The 24,238-nt window shown below is 35.4% G+C and overlaps 1 protein-coding gene across 6 annotated transcripts in view; it reads left to right on the top strand.

Annotated features, from left to right (window-relative positions):
- RNGTT (RNA guanylyltransferase and 5'-phosphatase) overlaps positions 1-24,238 on the top strand; it is a 303,195-nt gene that overhangs the window by 73,308 nt on the left and 205,649 nt on the right. For 5 of the 6 annotated variants that reach the window (XM_063096564.1, XM_063096563.1, XM_063096566.1 and 2 more), the window contains exons 9-10: positions 8,682-8,817; positions 20,835-20,906. In XM_063096564.1, the coding sequence (XP_062952634.1) occupies positions 8,682-8,817; positions 20,835-20,906 (208 nt within the window). The remainder of the gene's footprint in view (positions 1-8,681; positions 8,818-20,834; positions 20,907-24,238) is intronic. The other variant, XM_063096565.1, reaches the window with a different exon arrangement.

The raw sequence follows: 24,238 nt of genomic DNA, 5'->3' as shown, positions 1-24,238 counted from the left end.
GAGGATGAAAGAAGAGCTGATTCTTTTGAAGAAGCCTGTTGTGCTTATGGCATCAATAAATAAAAATAAAAATACATATAGGATTGAAATCTTTTATAGTGCTGAATGAAAATTCCGATAGTTTTTGATAAAAAGAATATGTTAGAACTGTGTTTTCATTTCAGTGATTGTTAGCAGCAATAAAAATTTTAAAACAGTTAAATGGTAGTATTACTCTGTGTGTTCGTATTCTCTTTAAGTTGTTAATACGAAAAATAAGGACCTTAATATGAATTATTTGAATTTCTGGGAAGTTGAAATAAGGTAAAGTTTTATTTATTCAAGTAGTTTTTCTTTTCAAGGATTTGAAATGATATTTGTGTTACATAAACAAATAATAGCCATTAGTTTGAAATTAAAGCTCATGTGTAGTATTATATTGTTTCATCATCAAATCTTGGTCCTTTTGTGGAAGTGATGTGAACAGCGATGTTTTAAATGATCTGCAGTCTTTCTGAGATTCCTTGACTTAACTTTAGATTGCATTTTCATAGAATGATAGTATAAAAGATAGTTGGGTTCCCAATCTAGCCTATAAAGCTTGTTTAATTACTAAGATAGCTATGTTAGTTAACTGAGGATATCAAGTGTGAAAAATGAAAAGATGTACTGTGGCAACACTGATAATTAAACAAACTATAATTGCAACCTAAGAAGTTCATATCTTGAATAGTTTAAAAATCTTTGGGGGGAAAAGTGATTGGATTTTATAAGATAAGGAGGAGGTAGAGACTGTTGAGATTGTGAAGAGGACTCTGATACTGATTATTTTGTCTAGATGGACTAAAAAACCTATTTTAATTTTGTTTGATACAGATGTGTCTCTAGGTTTGATCAGAGTTTTCTTAGGTTCATGAATGGAACTAAGTAACGGAGGTGAGAAGGAGGAAAATTTTTTTTTCTTTTTAAGAAATTAGGGTGAAATATACTTAACATAAAATTTATTTTTCTTTTTTAAGAGTTGAAAGGGAAAAAAATGGGTTAAAAAGGTCATGGGTATATTTTGCAAAAGAGATTATCAGAGAGAATGTATTGAACAGTGAGCTAGTGATAGAAACAGGTAAAGTATGTGTAAGTCCCATCGGGAAGGGGGAAAGCTGCTGTTTGGCAAGTCATCTGCTCTTGCATTGTTTTCAGGACATGTGTAACAGGTGTTGGTGGGTAGAGGGCAGGGTCTGACCAACTGCTCTTATGTCAGGAAGGTTTATAAATTCCATCTGGGAAAGTGGCTCTAAACTCTCAATTTTCTTTATGAGAAATTTAGTATACCTGAATTTATTTGTGTATACCTCTACAACCTTGAGAATTAGGTTTCAGGGACGTGTGTGCCAATTCTATTGGGAATAGTAATGAGAGGAAATGTAGCTGGTATAGAAACAACAAAGATTTGGTAGTGAATTTTGTGAGAAAAGATGCACAGGGAAAGTGAATTCTGGGCTTAGCATTATACACTTGTCTGTGTTGAAGGATGGGAAATAGATAGCATGAAGTTATAGTAACCCTTGGTATTGAGGATATGTTGGGGACATAACAGTGGGACTGCATCATAGGCACATTTAACTTACCTGCATTCAGCTATAGTGGGCAAAAGGAAAAAAGAAAAGAGCCAGCATATCCATTAGCATTCTTGACTGTAAGCAATAGAAATCAACTTTGACTAATTTGTGCAAAAGAATGTATGTATTGGAAAGCTTTCAGGAGAACCAGTCTTGGAAAATGGATATGGATCAAGGGAGGATGGCAGCAAGGACCAGAGCCAAGGTCAGGGCACAAGAATGCTTTAAGTAGGAAGACACCATTGGCACTTGCCAACAATGTCTCTGCTGTTGCTATGAATAATTTTTCAACTATTCTTGTGCCTCTATGTTACTAACTCAAGTTAAATGTCTTGGGAAAGGAACATTTGATTGACTGGCTTAGATCCTGAGCCTGTTTCCAACCTGGTAGGGACAGGGATAGAGAAAATCTGGGTCCTTAGTTTTTGCTGTGAAAATGAAATTATCCATATCCAAAACTAAACTCATGGTTTCTGTCATTTCTCTCAAACAAGATGAGACGATTACTCCTTCCTCCTTAAATGCCCCATGGATCATTAATTAAATGTATTCGTTCCTCAAGCCAGAAGCTTGGAAGTTATCCTTGACTTCTCCCATTCTTTCAGCCCCATATCCAGTAAATACATATTGTCCTGTCAATCCACCTCTTAAATATCTTGAATTTATCCACTTATCTCTAAGTTATCATTACTGTTGTAGTCCCAGCCACTGTGATTTCTCACTTGGTTTATAGAGGCCTCATAATTTCTCATTTTTACAGATTGGCCCTTACCCTGTTGGGGTATATATTATGTGGGGGTGAACTTGTAAAAATGCCGGTGAGATTATGTCATTAGTTTGCTTAAAACCTTTTAGTGGTCTGCATTTATTTACCTACTGTCTCTCAGTTCCAATCTACCTTTTATACTGTGTTGGGGGGCCAGCACTCTACGGGCTACATTTCCCAGACTCCCTTGCCAAGTTGCTTCCTGTTGGGTTTTGTACTGTGAGGACTGGCAGGAATTTGGAAGGTGGGAGAAGTGACTTCTCGTTTCCAGTTTCTGTAAAGACACCTTCAGCACACCATTCTCCAACTTCTTTTGGCACTCTCAGCACTAGGCTTGCTGATCCCTCATAGAGGTACCAGCCTCTGAGTGGCACTTGCATCACTTCTTAACCCACTGTGCTCTGTTCACTTAGTGATTTGAGCATCTTCCATTCTGTGACTCTTCAGAGAGATTCAACCTTGAGCTTCAGGAATCCTCTCCTTAGAGGTCCAGGTACCATCTGTATGGTGCCCCCTCCTTAGAGGTTTGAGCACCCAGCTGCATGGACCTCCTTTACCAGGCATAGCCCCACAGTGCTCCTAGCTTCTGATGACAGACCCCTTCCATTTTGTTCCCCTAGTCCTGCCGGTGGTAGTGCTTCCTGCAGTTAGGATTACTTACGCCTTCCTGTTTTCCCTTTTTAGCTTTCCAGTGTCTGTGTAACCAATTTTCTGTACTAAATCTCTCCTGTGTTTGAATTACCCATTATGGTTTCTGTTTGTCTCATATTAAGTAAGTGGTTTTCCATTTTCTAGGATGAAGTAAAAAACGTTTCATAATTTCTATGTCCCTGATTACTTCTTTAGTCTCATGCAATGCCATATTCCTGCTTTCTCTTTATTCTTCAGTATTCTGAAACTTTTTTAGTTGCCAGAATGTGCTACATTTTGTCTTGTCTGAAGGACATTGCACCTGGTACCCTGTGTACACCCACTTTCTTCCTCTCATTCTCCCTTCCCCTCCTGCCTACCACCATTTGCTTGGTTAAGACAAACATGTCAGAGGTTGTGTACTATAGAGGCTGTAGAAATAAACAATTGTGTAGGTTTAACGTTAGCATTGCTATTTGCCAGCTTTATGACCTTTGGCAAGTTACCTATGTATGTCTCTGTTTCCTCTTCTGGAAAATGGGGATAATAATTCACGAACCTGGTAAGGTTGTAGGGATTAAATGAGTTAATAAAATGTAAAAAGCTTTGAACATTGCTCAGCATATAGTGATTGCTCAATAAGTGTAACCTGTGTTATTATCAACTACACATGAAACTCTGACAGATTCCTCCTTTTGTATGCTCCTGTATTTCACCTTCTAAATACTTATTGTGCCTGGGATTATTTGCTTAATGTCTTGTTTTCTTGGTAAGTGTATAAATTATATGAAGTTGAGAAGAGCGTTTGTGTTGTTCATTGTTACATCGCTACAGCATCTAGCACTATGGCTGGCCTCTGTTTGGCCCTTTAATAAATATTTTAAAAATCAAGCGAGTAATCATTTCAAGAGAAAAACCATTATCTGTTTGAAAGGGGTTAGTAAAAATGGATAGAGATGGTGGTGAAATAAATTGATTTAAATGATCAGCTTTTCTGTTTTTATTGTCCGCTAAAGAGCTCTAATATGGAGACTCTATGATAGGAGAAAAGGAATACTTATTGTTTTGAAGCTGCTGTGGTATGAAGAACAAGGTTTACCATCTTGTCCTCTTTCTTTCTTTCTTTCTTTCTTTCTTTCTTTCTTTCTTTCTTTCTTTCTTTCTTTCTTTCTTTCTTTCTTTCTTTCTTTCTTTCTTTCTTTCTCTCTCTCTCTCTCTCTCTCTCTCCCCCCCCCCTCTCCCCCTCTCTCCCTCCCTCCCTCCCTCCCTCCCTCCCTCCCTCCCTCCCTCTCTCTCTCTACCACTCCATCTCCCACTCCCTCTCCCTCTCCCTCCCTCCCTCCCTCCCTCCCTCTCTCTCTCTACCACTCCATCTCCCACTCCCTCTCCCTCTCCCTCCCTCTCTCCCTCCCTCCCTCCCTCCCTATCCTTCTCCCTTTCCCTCCCACTCTCCCTCCCTCCCTCTCTCCTTTCTTTCTTTTTTTTCCATTGCCATTTTCCAAAGGGAAAACGTTTCTCTTAGATCGTATTTCTAGGTTGTTTTTTATTTTTCTTCTTATAGCTTTAATCCCCCGACCCCTCACCCCCAGCCACCGTGCTTTTAAAAGCAATTTTTGTTTGTTTATAAAAGTTTTGAAAATAAAGGAAAGTATAATAAGGAGAGCAAATGTCATTGATATTTCCGCTCAATATTTTGGTATAGGCTTTCCTGTCTGTCTTTATCTACTATATACACACAGTTTTATGCTCCCTCTTCCCCCTGTAATCAAATTATGCATTTTAATTTTTAAGTTGCCTTTTCCCACTTAATATATTGTAAATCTCTTCATATTATTGAATATTTTTATCATTGTTTTAAAAATGCTTGAATAGTATGCTTTTTACATGGGTGAATACTATATTATACTATATTACATTGAATAATATTTATTTCACCTATTTGCTGAATGATGGACATTTGGGTTTTCAACTATTCAGTGTTTTAAAATATTATGATGACCTTCTTCATACATATAGCCTTGCTTAATAAGTATTTATTGAGTGTGTGTTCAAGTAGACTGCAAAACATCTGGTTTGTGGGAAAGAACAAAATAGATATGATCTGTGCTTTCATAGAGTGGAAGGTAAATTCCTAGAAGTATAATTGATGATCAGAGTTGGGTCTGAGTTGGTGATAGGTTTAAATTATAAGATGTTTCAAGACCATTTTATTCTCAGACTACTGGTTGGAATGTGAATTAGGACTCTAAGGTAATATTAGTTACCAATATTATCTATCAGTGTTTTTCATGTTTAATTATGTACTTCCTAAGTTTTATTAATGTGTATTTGGTGGTTTTACTTGATTAAATATCTCCTGTCTCAGTGACTGCCCTGAAAGATTGTTTCTAAAAGCTGGAAAACTTGCATTTTCAGTAAAGTTGTTTATAAATTTGGCTTTTCTGTAATCTATATAGTTTTGGCATATACACTTTAATATAAAAAGTGAACCAGCATTTTTTAATTCAGTGAAACTTCTACTGAATTAAATTTTGACTTTTAATGAGAATGAATATTATATGAACAACTGTTAATAATTCTCAATATTAAATTTGCGGTTGAGATCATTTCCTAGTTGATAAGAAATTGTATTGTACTAGTCATTCATATTCACTGTAAGTAGAACCATAGTTACACACTAATCCAGTATCTGGCAGTATGTGAGGTAGTCACCTCTGTTTTAGAGAATCTGGCTGCTTTCAGAGACTTTGGAGTGATATGGAAATATTTCCACATTCCTTTCTCTTCTTCCTTAACGTGAAGTAGCTCATTACTTTTTGTAAGTATCACATAACAAAAGAACATATGATTTAGAATGACTGGAGTTGAATCCAAGAATCACAGCCTAGAAAGCTGTGTTTCAGAGCTTGAAAATTTATATGTGCAGAAGAATCCCTAAATACCAACTGCTAAATAATTTCTCTGGTGTCTGCAGATGCAAGCTCTATTTCCTATGAGAAATCCTTTGTAGTAAATTCTGTCCTCTAAAACTTTTTATTCTTTGGTCTTTTTAATCTGTTTATACACATGTGTATATAGACAGTATTTTCTTTTAATTGATATTTTACTTGAAGTAAAAAGAAAGGCCTGATAGTAAGACACACACACACGCACACGCACACGCACACTCACATTATTAAATAAGTATACCAGCACCCTGGGATTTAATGTCTATTCCATTAGAACATTAAATTTAATTCTCAATTTTTGGGCAGCCAGTGAAAAGGGAAATATAATTTCTGTCATCATCGTATGACTAGAAGAGACAAGCTATTTCTTTTTTCTGAATTCTAAAATTTGTTAGCATAAATCAGCTTCCCCAAAATTGTAAATATAGAATACTAATACTGTCAGATTGACAGATATTGGAATTAAGTTTAGGAAACAGTGAGCTAAATAAGATAAACAGGCTTACTTACACGTTTTCTCATGAGTTTAAATATCTTAATATATGACTTTCTAAGCCAAAGATATAGTGTTTCCCTAATTTATTATGCCATACAATACCTTTTTAGTAAATAACAAGCTTTGTAAAATGCTGGCCTAGGTCCTTATACAACATGATGAATTATGTGTCTTCCATACCATTTTGCAGGTGATGTCATAATTGCTTTTTATTCGATTTTTCGTTATGGTGATACAAATTCCTTTTGAAACACAATGCAGAGCAAGGCTTACTTCTTCTAAGAAGCTTAGATTCTTCCTATCCACCAAGAATTGCTGCTTTTGAAAAGCATGTGCAAGAAGTTCTTGGGTATTCCTTAGTCCAACTAAGTATTTCTGTTGCCTGTGAGCCTGCTGGTCTGGTATTTTGGGCTAGGAGTCTCTCAGATGCATAGTCAGTCCAGACAGGCTGATTTTATTTTTCCTAGTGATACCTGTGTCTTCACACTCCCCATCTACCAGGGCTGCAGCTGTTTCAATATGTAGCAAGGGTCTGAGCTCTCCATCCCCTCCCCTGGGGCCTGCTGAAACTACAAATTATTTTGGAAACAGCAAGTAACAACATGCTTCTAGTCTCAGATGTATGCCTAGTCCCAAAACGTATGTCCTTTTGGTCTTCCTTGCTGGTTCTCCCCTCTGTTGTTTGCACACTTCTTTTACCTTAATCAGCTGTCCTATTTCTCCTCACCTATTCTAAATATGTGTACTTGGCTCTTAAGTACACTTGTTTATGGTGAACCAATTATCTTCTCATATTAGATTCCATCTACTATGTTAGCTTCCATCTCTTCATTTAATGTTTTTTCTGTCCTCTGACATTAACTTGATAGTTGTTGCTGCTTTCTTTTGACCTACCTTATATACCTTGTAGTTAGGAGTTTGGATGGTCTGGCCAGCATTTTCTTCCATTTTCAGTACATCCAGACTGTTAACTGTTTCATTCTTTCATTTAACATCAAACAACCTAACAAAATGATTCTGTTTCTTTGAGGCTCATCTTTTAACCTTCTAATCCTCCTTTTTACTGTGAATTTTCTGTCATTCTTTGGAGACTTTGGTACTTGGATATGGTCTCCATTTTCATCCCAAGTCTTGCCATTATCCATTTGGTAGTATAGCCTTTCAATCTGTACTTTGCTCATCTTGAATCCATCTGGACTGCATTTTTATATATGGTGTGAAACAGAGCTCCATTCTTGATGATCTGCTGATAGGGAATAAGTGATGGTAAACTGACCATTTAAAGAACTATAGATTGTTAAGTATATAAATTCTCCCATATATTGGTTGGGTTTAAGAAAATAAGGGCTAATAAAAGTTCTTGTGGTTTGTGTTTAAAAATATTGAAATTTTATAGTCACGAATGAGAAGAAAAATTGTACCTGAAATTGTGGTATCTGGCTATATCATGATATTGAATGAGAAGGATTAGCTGTTTTGTTAACTGGCGTGGTAGAAAGAGCATTGGATAGTTTGAGGTCTGGCCATTTGCAAATCATTTTTTTCATTATTTTTTCTACTTCGAAGTGGAGAGAGTAATAGCTAATTCATATAGTTGTTGAGCCAATAAAATGCAATTATATATGTGTGCATGTTCGTTTTATAAACTTTGAAAGACTGATGTTTAAGATCTAATAAAAATTATAGAACCATTCTGTCTTAAGATGGGTCGTAACGTTGCTCCTGGACATCACATTGTGTCCATAAAAAATTTAGATTTTCCTATTCTCTGTGTTTTCTATAGGAAATGAAAAAAAGTTTTAATAATTTGTTTTTTGTGATACTTTAATCTGCATAATAGAGAGAGGGGACTCTAGTGAACATTACTCCACCGAGATGTTGAAAGTCTAAGAAAAACAGCTTAGCTGTTATTTCTTCTTCTTTTTTTTTTTTTTAATTTTATTTTGTCGATATACATTGTGGCTGATTATTGCTCCCCATCACCAAAACCTCCCCCCCGCCCCCAACAATGTCCTTTCTGTTTTTTTTTTTTTTTTTCGTGACCGGCACTCAGCCAGTGAGTGCACCGGTCATTCCTATATAGGATCCGAACCCGCGGCGGGAGCGTTGCCGCGCTCCCAGTGCAGCACTCTACCGAGTGTGCCACGGGCTCGGCCCATGTCCTTTCTGTTTTTAGCTGTTATTTCTTATGACCGCATTCTTGATATTGTACTGTTAACATTACTTTTTCAATGTTTTGTTTACAGTTATATGATGTTGATTGATGGCACAAATGAAGTTTTTATGATTGATAGAGACAATTCAGTGTTTCATGTTTCAAATCTGGAATTTCCATATCGTAAAGATCTCCATATGCATTTGTCAAATACTCTCTTGGATGGGGTAAGTTGTATTATATATACTTTATTTTATTTTTTTGCATTAAGTTTTATTTAAAAAATATTGTTAAAATAGTACTAATCTTTTTAAAAATTTTAACTTAAACACATTGTGGTCGTACGTACTTATGAGGTATGATCTGATGTTTTTATTACTTTTTTTTAAAATTTATTTTTTAATTGAAACAATTGATTACACGTTTGTGAGGTACAGAATTGACTATCAGTATTTGTGTACAATATGTGATGACAGTCTGATATTTTGATACATATTTATGTTGTATAATAATTGGGTCAAGGTAGTTAATGTCTTAATTACCTCATTGCTTTGTGGCAGAAACATTAAAAAACTGTCCTCTAGCTATTGTGTACTATAGAAAACTTAACTGGTAACCATAGTTATTCTGTTGCACAATAGAACATCAGAGCTTATTCTTTCTTTCTGATTGTAATTTTGTACCCATTGGCTACCCTCAACCTAACTCTTTCTCCTCCCTACCTCCTGGCCCTTCTCTCCCCAGTTTCTGTTAACCACTGTTCTATTCTATACCTCTAAAATATCAACTTTTTTCCCCCTTAGATTCCACGTATGAGTGAAGTCATGTGGTATTTGTCTTTCTGTGCCTGGCTTACTTCATTTAATATGACGTTCTTCAAGTCTATCCATGTTGTTGCAAATGACAGGATTTCATTCTTTTTTATGGCTGAATAGTATTTCATATACCCCATTCTTTTTATCCATTCAACTGTTGTTGGACACTTGGGTTGATTCCATATCTTTGCAAATTTACCATAGATTCCAAATCTATGGTAAATTGTGCTGTGATAAACATGGGAGTGCAGATATCTCTTTGACATACTGGCTTTATTTCCTTTGGGTATATACATAGTAGTGTGATCACTGGATCAAATGGTAGTTCTATTTTTAATTTTTGATGAACCTCCATACTGTTTTTCATAATGGCTGTACTAGTTTACACTCCCACTAACAGCATGCAAGCATTCCCTTTTCTCTTTCTCTCTCTATATATTTAAAATTAAACATTGCCATTTTTCTTTTTCTTATACAGTAAATGTGTATTTTTAATAATTAAGAAATTTAGAATCAAATCTAGTTCTTATTTGGATGTTAAATTTCATTTATTTCTTACCTGAATTAATATCCTTTACAATGAATTAATATCATTTTAAAGAGGGGTCTGCGAACTTAATTTTTGAACCTAAACAGGATTTTCAGATGCTTTCTTTAGTGAAGAAAGTTGTTAAAGACATAGAAAGGGAATTAAATGAGTTCTGTATAGATCATTGTAACTTGGTATGATAACAAATGAACAAAATAAAGTCTTAATTTTTTTTCTTTGTGATCGAAAAAGATATTCTTGTTGAAAATGACGAATTTCTTTGTATTTTACTTGTCAGTTGAATTTTAATTATGTAATACTACATATCACATTTTCCCTTGGCTCTTAATCTATAAGGACTGTTAATTTTACATTTGAATATTTAAAGCTGATAAGAATTTTCCCATTTCAGAAAATATGTGTTTAATCATCATAAAGTTACTTGATTAAAAAATTGTAACTTTCTTCTATGTAAATAGCTTTCCCCTTCCCAATTCTAAAAATATTGGTTCATTTAAGTAAAAATTAAAATAATACAGAACATTACAAAAAAGGTGGTAAAAGTCACCTGAACTCCTAACTCCTAATGTTGGAATAACTTCTATTACCATTTTTTTAAAGTTTTATTTTATTTTTAATTGGCACATAATGATTGTGCATATTTATGGGGTACGGTGTGATATTTTGACACATGTATACAATGTATAACGAACAAATGAGGGTAATTACCGTATCCATCACCTTAAACTTTATGATTTCTTTGTGGTGAGAGCATTGAAAATCATTTCTTCTTGCTATTTTGAAATATGCTGTATTATGTTTAACTACAGTCATCCTACTGTGCAATGGAACAATAGAACTTATTCCTTTTATCTAACTATAACTTTGTACCAGTTGACCAATCTCTACTGGTAACCACTATTCTGTTCTACTCTACTTCTATGAGATCAATTTTTTAGATTTCTCATGTGAGTGAGATCATGTATTTGTCTTTCTGTGCCTGGCTTATTTCACTTAACATGATATCTTCCAGGCTAATCCATTGTATTAGTCCATTTCTGTTGCTTATAACATAAATATCTGAAACTGGGTAATTTGTAAAGAAACAATATTTATTGCTTACAGTTTCGGAGGTTGGGAAATCCAAAGTCAAGTAACACGTCTGGTGAGGGCCTTCTCTGGTGGTGACTTCAATGATGCAGGGTATCACATTGTGAGAAAGGCAGAAACAAAGAGAGAGAGAGCTTCTCGTGTGCTCTACTTTTAAAGCCATCAGAACCATGCCCATGACCACTATTAAACTGTCAAATGGATTAATCTATGGCATGGTCCTCACTGTCTAATCACCTCTTCAAGGTCCCACTTTTCAATTACTGTAATAGGATTTCCCACTCTCAACAGTTACAGTGGGGATTAAGATTCAATGAGTTTGGGGTGACATTCAATCCACAGCATCCATGTTGCTGCAAATGACAGGATTTCATTCTTTTTTATGGTTCAATAGTATTCTATTGTGTAAAATATACCACATTTTCTTTATCCCATTCATCAATAAGATGGACATTTAGGTTGATTCCATATCTTGGCTGTTGTGAATAGTGCTTCAATAAACACAGGAGTGTAGATATCTCTTTGACATAATGATTTCATTTTTTTTTAGATCTATGTCTATAATCTGTATATCTATATCCAGCAGTGGGATTGCTGGATCGAATGGTAGTTCCATTTTTAATTTTTTGAGGAACCTCCATACTGTTTTCCGTAATGGTGTGCTAATATACATTCCCATCAACAGTGTATGTGTTCTCCTTTCTTCATATCCTTGCCAGCATTTGTTATTTTCAGTCTTTTTGATAATAGCTATTCTAACTGGGGTGAGATGATATCTCATTGTGGTTTTGATTTGCATTTCTCTGATAATTAGCAATATTGAGCATTTTTCATATACCTGTTGGCCATTTGTATGTCTTCTTTTGAGAAATGTTTATTCAGATCTTTTGCCCATTTTTTAACTGGATTACTTGGTTTTCTTTTGCTGTTGAAGTGTTTGAGTTCCTTATATATTCTTGATATCAACTCCTTGTCAGATGCATAGCTTGCAAATACTTTCTCCTATTCTGTAGGTTGTCTTTTCACTCTGTTGATTGTTTCTTTTGCTGTATAGAAGCTTTTTAGTTTGATGTAATTTCACTTGTTTATTTTTGCTTTTGTTGCCTGTGCTTTTGCGGTCTTATCCAAAAAAATTCTTGGCCAGATCAATGTTATGCAGTGTTTCCCTCATGTTTTTTTCTAGTAGTTTCCTAGTTTCAGGTCTTACATTTAAATTTTTAATCCATTTTGAGTTGATTTTTGTAAGTGGTCAGAGTTAGGGGTCTAGTTCTATTCTTCTGCATGTGGATATCCAGTTTTCCCAGCATCATTTATTGAAGAGACTTTTTCCCCACTGTGTGTTCTTGACATGGTTTTTTTGATGATCATCATTTCAGACTTTTCTTGGTGCCAGGATGCTCAATCTTATGTCTGCTTTTGAGGGATATAACAAAACACTCAAGTCTCAGAGACTTGAGCCTAGACCTTGCCTGAGTTATGTACTCATGGGGGAGTGACAGTGGAGGCCAGAAATTCATTAGTAGCATCACCACGTGGAGTCCTAGAGGAGTAGTGCTCTCAGGGAAAGGATGGCAACACGGTATATAACATGTTCACCATGCTGGGTTCAAGGGTATGACCATTTTAAATATGAATTTGATGAAGGAAGGAATGACTTTTTCATTTTAAGGGACGGCATAGCACTGGTTAAGAGCCCTAACTCTGGGTGCCTTGTTGGCTCTATTAGTTATTACATGAGGAACCTCATCATATGGTTTACTCAGTTTCCTCATCTCTAGTGAGGTGGGTTAATAACAGTGCTTAAGTTCTTTGTGCCATTGTGAAGATTAAGTTAGAAAGTTTGTAAGGTGCTGATGATAGTGTCTCGTGCACAGTAAAATAAATGTTTTCCTGTTAATTTGCATTTGTGTGAATTGTTGGTGAATCTGAACATTTTTTCACTTCTTTACAAGTTATTGTATTTCTTCTGTAAATTGCCTGTTCATATTCTTTCTACATTTTTCTATTGGGTGTTCATCTTTTTCTTATTGATTTATGAGATCTTTCTGTCTTCTTGGGATATTACTTTATGTCAAATATTTTGAAAAATGTATTACTTTTTCTTGTGTTTGCTGTGGCACAGGAGTTTAAATATATGAGGTAAAAGTACAAATTTCTTGGTTTTTAATATTTGGCTTTGTAACATTTTAAGAAAGGGTTATTTTCACCTCATAATTATCATAATACTTACCTGTATTTCTTTCTAGTACAGTTATGCTTTTATTTGACCCATATGAAATATGTTTTAATAAAAGGAAAGATAGGGGTGCAGTTTTATTAATTTCTAAATGTCTAGACTTTTGCCTCAACACCATTCAACTAATCTTTCTTTTTTTTGATTGGAAATATTTTTATCACATGTACTAAATTCAATTATCACTGTTTCTTTCTTGATTTATTTTCCTATTTCATGTTTTGGTCGTCTAGTGGTAGTTTTAGATGATTTACATACTATAGCTTTAGTATACACTTTAATGCCTGATAGTCCAAGTCTACCCAATCTCGTGTCTGTTCTAAGGTTTGTTTGCCACTTCAGAATATCACATTTTCTCTTGGCTTATCTTATTTTACTCTTCTTCAGCTTTTGGGTGAACAGATTACTTGATTGATAAGTTAGGCTAGAGTAGTATGTTATACCTTATGTGCTGATTTACACAACAATGGACCTATATTTTTTTCTGCTGAGTAATTCTGGTGTGCTCATATCCAGACCATTTACCTTCTTAGTTGCTGTGTTTGGCTCTGTGATTTATTTTCCTGCCACACCTTCACTTCCTTTCCTTTCAGGGAAAAGAGACTCCATATCTATTTATTTTACAACTTTCCACAACTTCAGGTCTCTCTTCTACTGGGATGTTTCTTGGGTTCTTTGAAATTTCTTTGCTCTCTTCAACATTGAGTCTTTTTAAAAAAAATTGTTTTATAAGCCAGATTGGATTATATCTGGCTAATAGTCTCTAGAATTTGCATGAGAATGGCTCCTGTCTTAATCTAGGTAAAATTTGCTCCTTTATATCTGATTTTTATTGGTAGAGACTGGGACAATGGGGGGTGGCTTGTGTGTATGAATGTTCCCTTAAACTCTCAATGGTAAAATTACCATAATGAGAAATCACATGCAGAAAATGTGTATTTATTTGTTTAGCAGAGGGAATACCACTTTCCAAGTGACCTGAATGCTTGTTTCCCCCATCTCATGTGCTTTGTTTTTTTACCAGGCAAATATTGGAGCATGCAAACCAGAAGATGGGAGACTATGATTGGAGAATGGGATGTTTGAGTTAGTCACTTCAGAGGTATAGTTTTGGGTGATGAGAAGGTTCAGGATGTGACCCGGAGAGAGTGAGTGATTGAGATTGTGTGAAGAACATTGAAACTGAGATCAAGGAAAGTATTAGATGGGTCATGGTGAGTGATATCAGGAATCCAGCTAGAGACGATGACTATGAGCCAGGTAGTGAAGATTAGAAAGGAGGAAATAAAGTAACATAGTTGAATGGAAACCAAGAGGCAAACGGAGACTATGCAAAGAGTAGCTATTGTGTCACAAAAATAGAAGAATTATCTACACTGTATACTCTGTGGGACTCCTAGCAAATTCCAATTTATATGACACTGTGTGTAATAAAATCTTTTCCAATTGAAGTTATATATACGTATATGTGCATGTGTGTATCTCTATATAATCTGTATATCTGTGTAAATATATCTGTCTGCCCATCTATTTATCCATCCATCCATCCATCCACCCATCCATCCACACACACACCCTCTTGTGGTTAGCAGGTCCACTGCATAAAGTTGGAAGCATTGTTCACTGCACATCTCCAAGGTGTGCCATTCTCATTGTAGTTGAAGTGACTGGCACCCCTGGAATTGTGCAGTATATAAACATCATAGCTATTTGCAGCAGCTCTGGTAGTTGGTTCATGGGAGCAGAAGGAACATTTTAGCTTTTGTTAACGTCATTTTATTTGAGGTACACTTTTTTTTGTTGTTTTTACTGTTATAATTAATAAAATAAAAGGAAGAAAAAGACTGTTAAGTAACTTAAGTAACAGCACTTGCCAAAGTTTATAGTTTATGACTGATGTAATGTTTGTTGAGTGCTGGTCGTGTCCAAGTTGCTGTGCCAAGAATGCAGGCATTGCTTAGATAGAGGGTTGAGGAGAAGGCATCACCCTTGAGACATTTTACTTAATTGGGTAAGGTGTAGAATGATTGATAGTGATGGAAGAGACCTTCAAATAAAAGAGTAACCTGAAGAAAGAGGTATTTAAAACAAATCCTATGGTAGTTTACAGGAAAAATAAATCACATCTAGCTAGTGAGGAACTAAAGAAGTCTTTTAGTAGGAGTTGGCATTAGAAATGGGAAGATTTCTATATAAAGAGATTTTTGTTGGATATGGGCTGAGGACATTTCAGGTAGGAAATAATGCTTAAAAATTAGATATTTAACCATCTGCAGATTTAACTTAGCAATACTGTTTATTTTCACCCCAAACTTGGATAGCTGAGAGCAGCATAATAGATTCTTGTGAAGTTTTAAAATAGCGATATGATTCATGTTGTCAGTTTACTTGGGCCAGAATTATAGTTGCCATATCTGTTTTTTTTTCCAATTAGTTAATTAAACAGTCCTCTGTAGTTTCCTGTTTCTTCTACATTTTCATTTGCAAATTATTTTTGTGAAATTCCAAATCCAAGAATAACTCAAACCACCTAATTGTCTGGCTGTCACATGTGAGCATTGAAACTTTTGTTTTGCTCTAGTAATTTATGTTCCTTGACCCACAAAATATGGAAAATAGGAGTTTAGAAATATGGCATTAATTCACTTGAAACAAATCAGTGAAATTTAATCAATTTAATATTGAGGCTAAAAGAAAGATGTAGCAGTTAATCATTAAAATTAATAGCAAGAATATTGAACTGTTTTCAACTTGTTAATTTTTTATAAGAATATGCATGCTCATTGTTGAAATTTTAATGTCTGTAAATTATAAATTAGAGAAAATTTAACTATCAAGAAGAGATTACATTTTAATGTTTTCATGTATTTCCTTTCAGTCATTTTATTGTGCCTATTTTTTTATTTTTAATTATTTTTTTTATTGGAACATAGTTGATTGTACGTACCTATGGGATAGAGCATTGAATATCAATATCTGTGTGCAGTATGTGATGTTCAAATCAGGATAATTTGTATTTCTTCATTATACAATGTACTTGATTTTCGTACCTCTTTACCAATTCCTCCTTTTCCATCCTCCTCCTCCTCCCCCTTCCCACTTCTGGTGACCTCAGTTCTGTTCTCTTCTCTTGAAAGTTCAGTGTATTATTGTGATTGTCTGTCCTTCCTTCCTCCCTTCCTTCCTCCCTTCCTATCTTTTTGTGCCTATATTTATACAATATTTATAGCTCAGATGTACATATGAGGGTACTTCAAAAAGTTTGTGGAAAAATAGAGTTAAAAGGTAATGCATATCTTTCTGTGAACTTTTTGAAGTACCCTCGTAGCTGACATTTAATATATGTTGTGTATTTGGGGTTCAATCATTTCCCTTTGATCCGAAGAACTGCTTTTAGTATTTTTTTTTAAATTTAGTTTTATTTTTAAAAATTGATATAATTCACATACCATGAAATTCACCATTTTAAGGTGTTTAATACTCTTTAGTATACTCACAAGGTTGTGCAACCATTAGCATTATCTGATTCTAGAACATTTCGTGACCTACAACCAAAGGAGGCTTATTGGAAAGATTTCAAGGAATGAGTTACAGAGATGAGCTTTGAAGGCCCTCAGGTTTTCCAGAGATCTGTTAATGAGAGGAGAGAGATTAATTCCTCTCATTAAAATCCTTCCTGCTAGAAAATGCCCTATACATCTTTTAGGATTCAAATAATGGCCATGTACCTTATTAAACTTCCTCTTATTCTTCAATTAGAAGTAACCACGTCTACTTAGGCGTATACCATATGTCCTAATTTGGTTGGGATAATACAGCTATACACCTATTGTTTTATTATAATTATTAATAGCAGTCTGTTTCACTCTCAACAGTATCCTGGTTTGGACAGTAAGGTACATGGTCATTCTATTTGTATAGCCATCTGTCATTAATACTATAACTCTTTATTGAACCCAGCCAGTTATATATTTTCCTCTCTTTTTAGGACTGTAAGTTTCTCGAAGGTAGGAACTGTATGTTTATTTCTCCAGCGCTTAGAAATACGCCTGCTTCATAGTTTGGGCTCAGGAAATATCAGATGGATAGGCAGAAGGGTTTGATGTCTGTGGACATTTAGAAAATATAGTAATATAGAAAATATAGAAAAGTGTAGAGGATGGGAAAGTAAACATGCAGAAATTTTTTTTTTTTTGGTGGGGGCTATAGTGAAGGATTCAATTTCTCAGATTTCTCCACAGCAACATTTAATCCAAAAGACAATGGAGCAATTTTTAATAAGTTCTTGAGGGATACAGAAGTATTGTGTCTTGTAGTTTTCTTCAGGATTCTTGTGCTTGGGGTTTATTGTGCTTTTTTAAATCTGGGTTTACAGTTTTCATCAAAAGTGGAAAAATTTTTGCCATTATTTCTACCCTTTCCGACTACAGAGATCTAATTACTAATGTTCTTTTCTTTTAAAAACAAAAAAACCCCCAAAACAAAACAAAACAAAACAAAACAAAACAAAACAAAACAACCAACTTTTTCCCCCCCATGTTTCATTTTGGGTAGTTTTTATTGTTATATCTTCAAGTTTACTAATTTTTTCTTCTGACTGTCTAAACTGCTGTTAATCCCAAACACTGCATTTGCATCTCAGACATTGTAGTTTTCAGCTCTGGAAATTCATTCTTAGTCTTTTTTTATGTCTTCTATGTCTCATCTTTTTTTTTTTTTTTTTTTAAACAATGTATGACTAGATAGTAATCCATCTCAGCGTTCTTACCTGGTAATTTTAGCGTCGCTGTCAGTTTTCGGCCTGTTTCAGTTGACTGTTCTCTTTTTTTTGGGTTGTATTTGCATGCCTGAAATTTTTGATTGGATGTCAGATATTATGAATTTTACCTTGTTGGGGAGGCTGTTTTTATAGTTCTGTGAATTTTCTCGAACTTTGTTATGGAATGAAGTTAATTTACTCAGAACAAATTTGTTCCTTTTGGGTCTTGCTTTTAAGATTTCCTAGGTGGACCAGAGTAGTATTTAGTCTAGAGACAATTCTTCTTCACTACTGAGACAATATCTTTCTCAGTACTCAGTGACCTGTGAATTATGAGATTTTCTAGTTTAACTGGTAGAAACAGGTATTATTCCTGTCCCTGTACTGGACGCCAGGTACTGTTCTCTCTAAGACTTTTGGGTGGTTCTTTGTTTGGCCTTGGGTAGTATCCTCACATGTCTGCACTGATTGGTACTGTGCTGAATATTTGAGGGGGTTCATTTGCAGATCTCTGGAATTCTTTCTCTGAGCAGATCTCTTATACTCTCCCCTGAGAATTTTAGCTGCCTTGGTCCTTCTAGACAACTAGTTTCATTTTCTCAACTCAGGAAGACCACTAGGCTCCATCTGTGATCCTCTTACCTGCACTGAAGCCTGGAAATTCTCCTCAGGCAATATCTGGGACAATTGTAGGACTCACCTAGTTTGTTTACTGTCCTTTGTTGACAAATACCCAGTGTCTTGAAAATTGCTGCTTCATATATTTTGTCCATGTCTTTGGTGGTTTCAGGGAGGAGAGTAAGTCCAGTGCCTCTTATGCCATTTTGGTCAGAAGTGGAACTTTGCTTTCACTTCTTAACTATGTTTTTTTTTTTTTTTAAAACTTTTAGTTGTGGTTAAAAACACCAAAAAAAGCACATAACATAAAATTTACCATCTTAATATTTGTCTGTCTGTCTATCTATCTCTTTATTTATTTAGGCTGCTGCTGGCTAGTACAGGGATTGAACCCCGGACTTTGGTGTTATCAGCACCATGCTCTAATCCACCGAGTTAACAGGCCACCCCCATCTTAACCATTTTTAAGTGTACAGTTTAGTAGTATTAAGTATATTCACTTTATTGTGCTGTAGATCTTCAGAACTTTTTCATCTTGCAAAACTGAAACTCCTTAACTATTAAACAGCTTCTCATTTCCCCCTCTTCCATTCCCTGTAAACCACCATTCTACTTACTGTTTCTATGAATTTAACTACTTTAGATACCTCATATAAGTGGAGTCATACAGTATTTGCCTTTCGGCTTATTTCATTTAGCATGATGTCCACAAGGTTCATCTATGTTATAGCATGTTACAGGATTTTCTTTTTTTTCATGGTCGAATAATGTTCCATTATATGTATATACCCATATTCTATTTATCCATTCCTCTGTTGATGGACATTTGAGTTACTTCCACCTCTTGGCTATTGTGAATAATGCTGTTGTGAATATGAGTGTGCAAATATCTATTTGAGGCCCTACGTTCAATTCTTTTGGATATATACCCAGAAGTGGGATTTCTGGATCAAATGATAGTTGCTTACTCGTTTGGTTATTCCTTTTTACTTGTTTTGGTTCCTGATAATAAATTTTCTTTTTGGCTTTTAAAAACAATGTTTAAAAGAAAACATGTTCGTGCTCATTTTCATCAGATATTTTGGGAGGGAAATTCTGTGATGTCTGCTGTCTAACCCTGGAAATCCACTTAATTTCCAACCACACATTTTTGGAAAGAATAATTAATTGAGACCTGTTTTGGCCCACCTTTTAGCATGTAAAATGCTCAGATAAAAGTATTTAAATAAAAATATTTCAAAGAACAGTTTAAAATAACAAACATGATTTATGTCAAGTGTTGGATTAAAGATGATAACCATAAGTAAATGTCTGTAGCTTAACAAACACATATGCAGGAAAGAAATTAATTGGTAATGGTATCTAACAACAACAAAATATATTTTCTAAATCAGTGCTTCTGTTGTAATTTTAGATGGTCTTGTGTGGATTTTCTGCTATAATTAGGTAGCAAGAAAACCTGCCTAGTTTTCTAGGAAGGATATGAGGAAAAAAAATTTTAGGTCAAAAGTTTATTAGGAATTAAAATTTTATAAAATACTGCATTATATACCTGTCATCATCCTTTAGTGTCCTCATCTCTTTCCTGTCAGAGTGCAGAATTTATTTTGACTTTTTAATGGCTGTGGTAGACTTGCAGTGATCTGTTCATATTCTCTTGTCCTGTTTCCTTTGATCAAAGTCTAGTAAAGTGGCATGAAACCAAGAAAGATCACATGGGTCATGTGGTAATTAAATCTATAATAAGGATGCTATATATAGTTATAGATTTTATGATTAAAGCAGTTGGCATATGACAAAATTTAATGTAATAGTGATTCAACAAAATTATTGAAAAAAATGACCCTGAGTTTTAGAATTTGAAATTTATAGTCTCTTTACTTTTAATTGTTGCCTAGTAATTCAAACATAAAATAAAATGTAGCATAGTAGCTCAAATATAAAAAATATAATGAGATAATTGTCATATGATTTTATTTTAATATATATAGAGTAAATGCATGATGAGGATTTTTGGGGTGCTGACAGTTTATTGACTTTACCTGGTTACAAGTGTGTTCATGTTGAAATTTCATCAAATTGTGTATTTATGATTTATGCACTTTTCTGTGTGTATGCTGTATTTCAATTAAGGAAATTTCCATTAAAGTATAAAGAAACATCTTATTTTCTCTTTCAAGGAAATGATTATTGACAAAGTAAACGGACAGGCTGTTCCTAGATATTTGATATATGACATAATCAAATTCAATGTAAGTATATTTTATAATTTATAAAATTTATAAAATAAAAATTGTCACTGAAATTATACATACATACACACATATATCTCTATCTACATATATACATATATGTGTATTTTTTTGGCAGCTGGCCAGCCGGGGGATCTGAACCCTTAAAATAATAGATATATTTTTAACAAATAAAATGTATTTAAAACAAAATGTGTTAAAAACAAATACATTTTATTTGTTAAAAATACAGAGATAGTGGGGAAAGAAAAATTGTGACTCTGTTAGGTTACTCATTGGATATCTTTTTGATAGTACTTTTACATCTCCTTTTCTTTCTGTTATTGCCTATTTGCATATGTCTTTGTCTTTAGTTTTTTTTTTTAACTTCAAGTGAGTAAAGAGAAAACGATTACCTCTGATAAAATAAGACAGCATTTTGTAAAATAGAATTTCTTGGTTTTAGTTATTCTATACTTGATTAAAAAAAAATTAGCAAGTTTTATTTGTCATTAAAAAAAACAAACCCCTAAACAAATGAAGAAACTAGAAGAAAGACAAACATTGTGAGGTGTTGAATGTGTAATAAACAGCAGTATTAAGATTCAGAATTACATTAATCCACATTACAAAAAGACTTTTTTTCCTGGAAATTTTCAATATACATATCTCATGTTTTGGTTGAATTTCTATATTTCAAACAGTTTCAAATTTAATTAAGGCCAGAAAACATCAAGCTTTTGTTTTGTTCTGGTTCTGACTACTGTGTTCTTCAGAAGAAATTGAATTGGCTTAATCTTATCCCAGATCTTGAAATAACATTTATTGTCCTATAACTAGACCTAATGGGCAGGGGAGGCTTTGTTTTTGAGTGGGGAAATGCTGTCTCTTGCCTCTGAAATTAAGCTCTGCTTTAGTATGTGTTCAATGTGGGCTCACTTCTTAGCCTGGGAACTCTGTCTTAAATAACAGCCTTCTAATACTTTAAAAGAAATATAAAAAATTTTAGCATTCACAAGTATATAGAGAATAATGTAAAGACTACTCATGTACTGACCCCATAAATTTGTTAAAACTTAATACTTTTGCTCCATTTTCTTTTTAATAAGAAATAATTCATTACAAATCCAATAGAAATTTCTTGTGTACACACTTTCATCCTATTCTCATTTCTCTTTCCCGGAAGCAACCTCTACCCTGAATTTGGTATTTATCATTCCCATGAATGTTTTAAATACTTTTATTACCAATGGGTGTATCCATAAAATATGTGGTATTCTTTTGCAAGGTTTCTAGTGTTACAAAAATGTCATTGCACTGTACTATGATACCCAAAATTTGCTCCATATTATCTTGTTGAGATTTATCTGCGTTAGTATGAGCAGGTTTAATTCGTTTACTTTAATTGCTATTGAATATTGCATTCTATATAGAATTTCTCCATTTTCCTTTTGATGGACGGTCAGGTTTTTATTTTTTGCTATTATGTTACTACTGTATTGAACAGTTTTATGAGTTTTTTTCTTGTGAAAGTTTCTCATGGACGGTGGTTCTCATTCTTGGGATGTAATTACCTGGGAAGTGTTTTTGAAAAGTGCAGTCCCTCATCACTACATCATGGAGATTCTGATTAAATTTATAACTTCTACTTTATTAGCTGCATTGCTAAATTCCTCTCAGAAGTAGTTGTAACAATTTGCCACAGTTGGTTTTATCAAACTAAGTTTTTGCCAATTTGTGTGTGAAATAGTATTTCATCTTAAAAAAAATTTTTTTTTATTGAATCAAAATTAATTATACATTCTTGGGGGGTTCAACATTGAGATATGTTGATCAAATCGATATTACTAGCAGTACAATATTATATATATTGTTACAAATTGTAATTATTCTTTATGCCCCTTGTCCAATCTCTCCCTTTCCCCCTCCCTCCGCACTCCCCCCTCTTATTACCCTAGATTTCTTCTCTCCTTCTGAAAGAATAATGGTTACTCTGAAAGAATAATTGTTGCCTAGATGATCTGTCCAATGCTGAGAGGTGTGATCAGGTCTGCCAATATTATCATAGAGAGACATCCTCTTCTTTATCTTTGCTGGTGACTCTCCTTGTGTCAGTGCACTCCAGTGGCTGGTGGACCATCTGCGTGGTGGCTGTGGTGTCTAGCCGCTTTTGCGGCAGCCATGGTTATTGTGGTGGCTGTGGTGGGCCACCCACATGGAGGAGATGTTTCTGGCATGCTCCTTGGTGCTGGTGGTGTGCCTGGTTGTGGAGAGTGTCTGATCCCTGGCTTCATGCCTCAGGTCCCCGAGGCACTGGCATGGTGTGCCTGGTTGTGGGGTGGGGGGGTCCGGTCCTTGGCTCCATGCCCAATACCTCCGGGTGGGGCCCTGAGATGCTGTCAGGGTGTGCCTGGATGTAGGAGTGGGGTCCAGTGTCCATCTCCAAGCCTCAGGTTACTGGGCGGGTCCCAAGGTGCTGGAGGTGTGAGTGGTTGTGGGCAGGGGTCCGGCCCCTGGCTCCATGCCTCATGTCTCCTGGTGGCTCCCAAGGCATTGGTGGTGTGCCTGAGCCAGAACTAATTTTTTGTCCTTTGCTTACTTCTAACATGGGGAACTTCCTGTAGGATTCAGTACTTAAGCTGTGTGGTTGAGCTAAATTGCTGCTTTGCTGTTTCCCTAGGGAAGGCTTTTCGTGCAGCTCAGGGTTTAATGGTTAACCTTATAGATACTTCCGGCTCTCCAAAGACCTGGTGGATCTCGGTTGTGTAGAAATGCTGATCTGGGCCTGAGTTTTTTCATCAAACTGCACCCCATGCAATTTTGCATTCCCGACCAGTCTCCTCTGAGTGGTCCTGCGCTGATTAGGGGGCAGATCAGCTGTCCTTGCTGTGTCCCAGCGTTCTCCTGGTGGGCCCATCTCCCCCACCGCCCATGCTCCTAACACTTCCCACAGGATGGGCTTGCACTGGTCACTTGCCTTGACTCACCGGCCTCTGAATGGCTCCCCTTTTTCAGCTGTTCTGGCTCCTCAGTCCTGTGTGGGTCCATGGGAACCCTGTTAGTGGTCATGCTGCCCTGGGGGCCACCAAGGCCCTCTTCTCCCCTGCCGCCTCCAAGTAACTCCATCTAAAGGGCACGGATGTGGCTTCTGCTGGCTCCTGCTCCATGTGCTCCAGCATTAAAGCAGCCTCAGCCGGAAATGCTGAGAGCAGTTTTTTCTTTCTCTAATCGTGGTTTCTCCTGCTGTCATGAGCTCTGTAGGTCACTCCTCCTCTTCCCCTGAGCTCCAGCGCCCCCGCATGGCGGATGTTACATTTTTATAGTTGTAAATTGGTTGATTTGTGGGAGAGAGT

The sequence above is a fragment of the Cynocephalus volans genome, chromosome 5, assembly GCF_027409185.1.
Source record: "Cynocephalus volans isolate mCynVol1 chromosome 5, mCynVol1.pri, whole genome shotgun sequence".
NCBI classification, from domain to species: Eukaryota; Metazoa; Chordata; class Mammalia; order Dermoptera; family Cynocephalidae; genus Cynocephalus; species Cynocephalus volans.
Note: the sequence above shows the minus strand (reverse complement) of the source record. Positions and strands in the feature narration are given on the sequence as shown.